This window comes from Notamacropus eugenii, chromosome 1, assembly GCF_028372415.1.
Source record: "Notamacropus eugenii isolate mMacEug1 chromosome 1, mMacEug1.pri_v2, whole genome shotgun sequence".
NCBI classification, from domain to species: domain Eukaryota; kingdom Metazoa; phylum Chordata; class Mammalia; order Diprotodontia; family Macropodidae; genus Notamacropus; species Notamacropus eugenii.
Window position 1 is genome coordinate 477053490 of NC_092872.1, and position 8064 is coordinate 477061553.

Consider the following 8064-nt stretch of genomic DNA (forward strand, 5'->3'; position numbering starts at 1 on the left):
CTCAGGTTTCAGATCCTAGAATCACAGAATTTCCAAGGCAGAATGGACTTTGGAGGTCATTTAGACCAACCAATGCAGATATTTGAAAAGAGTCCCACTAAAACAAACCCAGTGATCTTCCAGACAGGCTTGAAGTCTTCCAGGAAGGGGGAATCCATTCCCTCTAATACATCTCATTCCACTTTTGGATAGGTTTAAATATTAGGAAGTTTCTTCTTACATCAGGCCTAACTTTGCCCTGATAAATCTGCCATTCATTGATTTTAAGAACTCAACCACTTATCCTGTGAAGCTGACCAAAATTTCCCTCCAAGTCCTGGCCTAGAGCTGGACCATGGCCTTAGTCATGGGACTCAGAACTAGAAGTGAATAGTCTCAGAGAGCAACTCATGATTTTTACATCTAATCATGGTGTATATGGGGAAACTGAGATGCAAAAAGTGAAAAGGACTTGCTCAAGGTCAAATCCTTAGTAAGAAGTTGAGGCAGGATTAGAACCTGGTTCCTCCGCTTCTAAATCCAGTGCTGTTGACACTATGCCACCCGTGTGTCTCCCGGCAGGAGGTTTGCCACAGGTCTAATCTTCCTTAAATAGAACGTAAATATTGGTTGAGGACCAAGTGAGTGTGAATAAATAAAAGTTCGTTGGTTTGGCTTTGAAAAGAGTGACCATGTTTATTTATTTAACTGGCCTCTGGATTGATTGACAAGGGATGCCACTGGGGCACTGCGCCATTCTGTTCTAGGAGAACGCTTCCGCGTTGGAGACATCCTTGTCCTTGTCCTTGTTTTCCTTCTGATTGTGTTCCTTCTCCAATGGCTCACACTTATCCTGAGTGTGGGACAAGTAGGAAAGCAAGGTTAGGAACCATAGCCTGGGAACTGACTGTGTGGACCAGGCCAGCATGAAGGCACAAGGGAGGGTCGGATCACTGGCTCCATCCAAACCAGGCTCACTAGGCAGCATCTATCTCTTGGTCAGTAGAGAAGGTCCAAGTACCACCTTCTTTTCATCCTCCTACATCCTGAGGGTTTTGCAGTTCAGGCTTCTGTCCCCAGTTACTCCAAGACACCTCTGCCTGACCAGTCTGCTGACCCCTCATAATGGACCTCGAGGATATTCAGCTCTTCTTTCTGCCTGACCTTCTCCAGGCACCAACATCTTCCAGTTCTACCTCAATAGAATCTTTCTCATCTGCTCCATCTTTCCCCTTCCATTCTTTCCACCCTTGCCCAAGCCTAACTGTCACAGCCTCCAATTGGTTCCCCTGCCTCTAATTTCTCCCCTCTCCAATCCATCCTCCACACAGCCCCCTAAGAGATTTTCCTAAACTCTAAGTGTAACAACATCATCCTCTCCTATTCAGCAAACTCCAAGGGTTCCCTGTTAACCTCTAGGGTCAAATACAGACTCTTCCTTTGGGCTTTTAAACTCCTTTAAAACCAGGTTGCATCCTATTTTCCTGATCCTCTGCAACAATTCCCCTCTACACACTCTATAACCAGCTATATTCTCCTTAACACTTGGTCTACCCTCTCTGTCTTTGCCCTAGCTATACCCCATATCCAGAATGCTCTTCCCCTCTTGGATCTTATTTAAGACTCAGCTCAAGCATCTCCTTCTTCATGAAGCCTCTCCTGGTCCCCAGAGGTGCTAGTCCCCTCCTCACTCAGGTTACCCTGTGTCTGTGTTTGGCACATCGGTGCATGTGGTCTCCTGCTTTTGAAAGTAAGCTTCATGAGGACAAGGACTATTGTCATTTTTCCTTACTATGTAGTGAGTACTTAATTAATGCTCTTTTGCTAACTTGTTTGAACACCCTCCATCTCATAACAGAATAAGTTGCCAGACCTAAAGATCCAAAGCATTGTTTATGTCACTGACTCTGTTCAAAGCCCTTCAGAGGTTCTCTCTTACCCCCTTTGCTCAGCCTCTGTGCTAGCCCCTGAACTTTACCTTGCTCCAGTCTGTGTATAGAACCTCCTCCTCTTGGAAGCCCAGGCACTTGGCAACCTCCCGAAATGCTTTGAGCTGCTCCTCAGAGGCCTTCTGGGTTCGAACTTTGGAAAAGAAAATGAGGAGAGTCAAGAAAAGGCCAAAAGCCATGCTGGAGGAGGTTGCAGTAGCCATAATAGTATGGTATTGGGAGGGTGGAGGGTGGGCATCATCCTCAGACTAGAGCAGCCCCTGGGACTGGTGACTGAAGAAATGAAGGTTGGAAAGGGAGAGTGGGGTCTGGTGCATGGGCAGAGTTAGAGTCAGGGAGGGTTAAAGTTTGGGGTCCCATGGGAGGAGATCTCATGAGGAGAGAGGATGGTAGGCTGGATGTCTGAATAATCATGGAAAGATGCCCTTCAGACTGTCTAGACTGACTGCTTGCTATGATGGAGAAAGAAATTATGGATCCTGAGGCCATACACATACTAAATATCAGAGCTTGGACCAGAATCTCTGTCTCTTGCCATTTGCTTTCACTTGGGTTCCATGGAGGAAACATACCAGAAAGAGCTGCTCCTCGAAGAATTTTGTCATTTGGAAAGTAGAAGGACAAAAAAACATTTGGGTCCGGGGTCAGTGCAACATGACCAACATGTAGCTGATTTGACTCTAGTGGGAGAGATGGAATGTCCACTGACCACCTCTAGTTAATCAGAAACAGAATCTTGCCTTCCCACCATCTCTCCCCCATCCTAAATTCTCCTGGGAGTATCTTACCATTCTTAAAAATGGTTCCACTGGTTCTGTTGAAAAAGACTGGAGATTCCTGATACATACACCTGTCTCCACTAAAACAAGAGATATTCCATATAATGTCATCCAATGAAAAGGACTTCAAAGTCATAATCCAAAGCCTCCATAAAGTATGAGAGAGTCATGAGCAGAGACATAGCTTGTTAGTGAAGGAAACTCAGACTAGATCCTGCGTCTTTTTCCTCCCAGTTGCAAGAAATGAACATTTCTCTCTTATATTTAACAACTAATTATTATATTAGGACCAAGGTTTTTCCCCTTTTCTACTCTCTCATTCAGAAACCAACCAGTGTGGGAAATCTCTCTTGAGATTTACCCAGGCCAAGATCTAATTAGACAGTATTAGAAATTCTAAGTTTAGACTAATGGGAATATTCTAGTTCACTGTGTTTGCTCAGACAGGTCTGGCAGAAAGGTTGATTTTCTTCCTATTATCAAGACAGGTGATATGGAAATTGATGTCTCTTTGACAAAGATTTGAGACCCTAAATCATGTATCCCAAGGCTTTCCATTATGAGTTGATTTCCATCCCTCAGCAACACCTACTCTTCAAAGGCCATATTAACTATGAATCCCACTGCCATTAGGGGTCCTTTTGGTGTAAGAAAAATGGGCAAATAATTAGCCTTTTTTTGATAACCTGTTGGTCTTCTTAACAAAACTATTAAATTACTGAAAAAGCATGTCTCTCAAACTTTTTAAATCATCACACATTGCAGGACAGAGGAGATTCAAAGGGGAGGAGGACAAAGGAAGTTGGAGAGACAGCAGGGATAAAAATAGGAAAAAGCTACCTAGAACTGGTATGTAGGCAGGAGAAAAAACACCCAACATTATGGAAAAACTCTGAGGTTCAGAGTTGCAGTGGCCTGCTCAGTTTCATGTGTCTGATAAGTGACAGAGCAAGGACTTGAGACCAGATCTTCTGATGCCAAGAGAGTTGAGAACAGGGTAAGACAGAGTAAAGGAGGGGAAGCAACACGGTTCTTAAATGTGCCTCTTTCCAATTTCCTGGCCCGCCTCTGTACTGAGAACTCTTACATGGTATTGTACTCTTTTCCTTGGAATACATTCTCTGTCTTATTGGGGATCAGGTAGTAGAAGGATGACTGGATTGTCTTGGCCTCTTGTTGGTATGGAATGTGGCCAAATACTGAGGCAATGTAGTACCACTTGCCAGACAGCTGGAGAAACAAAAAGCATTGGTTGTTAATATAGAGTCTGGGGTAGGTTGAGGTAATGTCAGAAATTATAGGAAAGTACTCTTCCTATGCCCTGCCCCATGAGATCACTTGGATACTATCCCATTGTGCACCATAAGTGTGAGCTATGATCACTGCACATGAGCCCTGCCATCTTGCTGTGGGTAGCTGATCACATCTCCCTGCCAATCAATTAGGGCGTTTAGAGTTGGGGATCAGGCTATCCTCAGTGGCAAGACGTGTATGTTGGACTGCACCCAGTTGTGATCCAAGGACAGAGAAGCATTGGGATCAGTAGCTACAGAGAGATCTCTCTGTCTCTAACCCAATCTAGACTTTGGAAAGCCCATGAGAAAAGACAATAACTAGGAGAGTTAAAAACTCAAGGTCCCCATTGGAGTAGGGCACACAACTCTCCATATCAATGAAATCTAGAAAGGTCACACCACCGGCCTAAGGATTCATGGTTAGCCATTGGCTGGCTGTCCACTCTCCTTCTATAGAGCTAGGTGAACTTTCTGCATAGTTCAACATCAGCAGTGAAGAGAGAGTACTCACCTGGTCTATAAGAGTATCATTGAAGACTGGATTCAGATCCGCACATTCTGGCTGCTGACACATGAGTAGAGGCGCAAAGCTCAGGACAAAAAGAACCCGGTAGAGCACCATGATTGTGGGGGAGGTAGGCACCAGAGGCTGGAGCTGAGTCTCAGGGGAATGAGGTACTGAGACAGAGTCTGACTTTATAACTAGTAGGAGGGCATTGACCTCAGCCCTGCTCTGGGCCCCTTTATGAAGCAATCAGGTATATGTTTGGGAAACTGTGTGCTCAAAAAATATCTTCTTTCACCAGACTTAGCCTTGTGTAATATCTAAAAGCCTAGATCTGACAACTGCTCTAATAATGGATAGTATTCATGATGATAACAATAATGGTGGAGAGTGTGCTGTGCATTGTAGGGTTTAGAAAACACTTTCATAGTGCCTTTCATCTGGAAAATATTTAAGAAATGTTTCTTGAATGAAGTCAATATCCATTATTTCCAAAGATCAGCATAAAAGCTTTGGAGGTCATAATAGCTCCCATGGTTATCTTGCACTAAGATTTTAGGAACTTTTTCTTCACAATAGCACCATGAGATGGGTTGTGAAAACAATATACAGGTGATACAACTGAGGTTCTATAAGCATATGGTTAATCAGGGTCAAAGACTAGATCTGAACCCAGGCTTGTCCAGACTCTAAATCTTTCTGCTTTCTAACTCTTTCCACTCTTTCTTTGGGCTACAAACTATAACTCAAGGGGCAAATTTAGCATGGTACCTATTTTTGTATGGCCCATGAGCTAAGAAGAGTTTTTACATTTTTAAATAAAGTTTTTTATTTTACATTTAAAAATATAAATTAAAAAATATAAAAAACCATTCTCAGCTCACAAGGGCCTTGCAAAAGTAGGCCACCGCTGGATCTGGCTCTCAGCCTGTAGTTTGCTGACCCCTACCAAGGCTTTTCTTTGAACAAATTGAACCACAGAGAAGTCATGACATGTCAGAGCTGACAAAGCTAACAAGCCAATAAAACATTGGGGATTCAAACCTAGGGTTCCTCAGTGTTTTTTGCCTTCCCTCACAGCTGAAATTGATATTCACTCATGGCTTCTCCCTTCAAATGTTGAAGCAAAGAGAGGGGGGGCTGCTGATAATTCCTGACACAGAGGAGCTTCATAAAGAAATACTTTTTAAATTGAACAGACACTCGGGAATTAGCAGCATTTAATAAATAAAGAAGTGGTGTTACCAACATAGTCTTATGATGGTTATTCAATACTTGAAATGTATTTCTATAGTCTATATATTCCATATTCTACAGTAACAATGCACTCTCTAGCCATCACCTTATTTGAGACTCACCCCAGCCCTATAAGGCACTTACTGTAAGTCTTATTTAGCCCTATTTTACAGATAAGGAAACCGAAGAAGATGCAACAGGATACTTTTGAAATACAAATAGATTTCAGTCCCAGGCATGTCATACATAATGTGGTAATACTTCTGGTCATATTTTTTGTCAATTAACAAATTTATTTTTTCATTTAACAAATGTATTTTGTCTCTTCTCTGATACAAAAAAAAAGGAAAAATTCTTGTAACAAATATGCATAGCCAATTCAATAAACATTTATTAAGTACCTACAACATACTAGGCACTGTGCTAAGGACTAGGGATACAAAAAGAGGCAAAAGATAGTCCCTGAGCTCAAGGAAACAGCATGCAAACAAATATATACAAAGAAAGCTATGTACAGGATAAATAGGAAATAATTAACAGAGGGAAGACCCTACAATTAAGAGGGGTTGGGGAAGGCTTCCTGTTAGAGGTGGGGTTTTAGTTGGGACTCAAAGAAAAGTAGGGTAGTCAAACAAAATGATGTCCCAAAATGTTTTGGCTATGATAAAAAGATATGCCTCATTTTAGTCAAGAGGATCTAAGTTCAAATATAATCTCAAAAACGTAACTAACTGTGTGAGCCTGGGTAAGTCACTTCCCCCCATTTGCCTCAGATCCACATTTGTAAAATGAGCTGGAGAAGGAAATGGCAAACTACTACAGTATCTTTGCTGAGAAAATCTTAAACTGGGTCAGGAAGAGTCAGATGCAACTAAAACAATTCAATAACAATACCTTGAGTCAATCACTTCTCTGTCAGGAAGTAGGCTGTGTTTCATCATTGGAATCACTGTTGCTCGTTGCATTGTTCAGAGTTCTTAAGTCTTTCAAAGTTGTTCATTTTTCAATGTTTTCCCTGTATAAATCGTTTTACTGGTTCTGCTCATATCTTGCAATTCTTGTAACTATTCCCACATTTTTCATTTAAAAAAAAATTTCCTCAATCACATGTAAAAACAATTATTTAACATTCATTTTTTAAATAAAGTTTTGAGCTCCAAATTCTATTCCTCCCTGTACCCTTCCCCATTCCCTGAGATGGTAAGTGATCTGATACAGGTTATACATGTGTAATCATGTAAAATATTTCTGTATTAGTCTTTTTGTGGAAGAAAACAAATAAAAAAAAGAAAGTGAAAAATAGTATGCTTTAGTCTGTATTCACATGCCATCAGAGGCAGATGGCATTCTTCATCTTGAGTCCTTTGGGATTGTCTTGGATCGTTGTATTACTGAGGATAGCTAAGTCATTCACGGTTGTTCATTGTACAATGTCACTGTTACTGTGTATAATGTTCTGATCAATTCACTTTGTATCAGTTCACATAAGTCTTTCCAGGTTTTTCTGAAATCATCCTGCTCATCATTTCTTACAGCACAGTAATATTCCATCACAATCAAATAAAACAGTTTGTTCAGCCATTACCCAAATGATGCTTTCCATATTTTTTCTGAAACTATCTCTTTCATATATAAATATTCTATTATACCATATACCATAATTTGTTCAGTGAGCTCCCAATTTATAAACATTTTAGTATCTGGCTCTGTCACTAAAAAAAAAAAGCTGCTATAAATGTTTTTGTGTGTCTGGGTCATTTTAGGTGTTCTTTGATCTCTTTAGATAGCTAGTAGTAATAGCATCACTAGGTTAAAGAATATGCATAATTTATTAACTTTTGGAAATAGTTCCAAATTGCTTTCCAGAATGGCTGGACCAGTTCACAGCTTCACCAACAGTGCATTAATGTTACTGTTTTTCTCTAGCTCCTCCATAATTTTTTATTTTCCTTTTTTGCTAACTTTGCCAATGTCATAATAGGATATGAAATGGAATGCTAGTTGTTTTAATTTGCATTTTAATAATTATTAGTTATTTGGAGCATTTTTATGTGGTTTCAGATAGATAGCTTCAATTTTTCCCCCTGAGAACTGCCTATTCATATCCTTTGACCATTTGTGAATTATGAAAAAAACTCATTCCTATAAGTTTGAATCAGTTTCTCCTATATCTGGAAATTATACTTTTACCATAGAACTTTTCTTCAAGAGAATTTCCCCCAGTTACCTGCTTCTATTTTTATTTTAGTTTAATATGTTTGTATGTGTGTGCACAAACATTTTAAAAATTGTTCATCTTATCTTGTATAATCTTCTCTGTC

At 40.4% G+C, this 8064-nt stretch overlaps 1 protein-coding gene across 2 annotated transcripts; it reads right to left on the reverse strand.

Moving 5' to 3' along the window:
- Positions 1–649: 649 nt before the first annotated feature.
- Positions 650–4691, reverse strand: ORM1 (orosomucoid 1). 2 transcript variants are annotated; one of them, XM_072632423.1, is made up of 6 exons: positions 4514–4690; positions 3795–3937; positions 2717–2787; positions 2501–2608; positions 1958–2061; positions 650–832 (listed from the first exon to the last, which is right to left on the reverse strand). In XM_072632423.1, the coding sequence occupies exons 1-6, from the start codon at positions 4622–4624 to the stop codon at positions 743–745; spliced, it is 627 nt and encodes a 208-aa protein (XP_072488524.1). In that variant the 5' UTR covers positions 4625–4690; the 3' UTR covers positions 650–742. The 2 variants fall into 2 exon arrangements, with proteins under 2 accessions (XP_072488524.1, XP_072488525.1); XM_072632424.1 differs by lacking the exon at positions 2501–2608 and having other exon boundaries at positions 4514–4691.
- Between the last annotated feature and the right edge of the window lie 3373 nt (positions 4692–8064).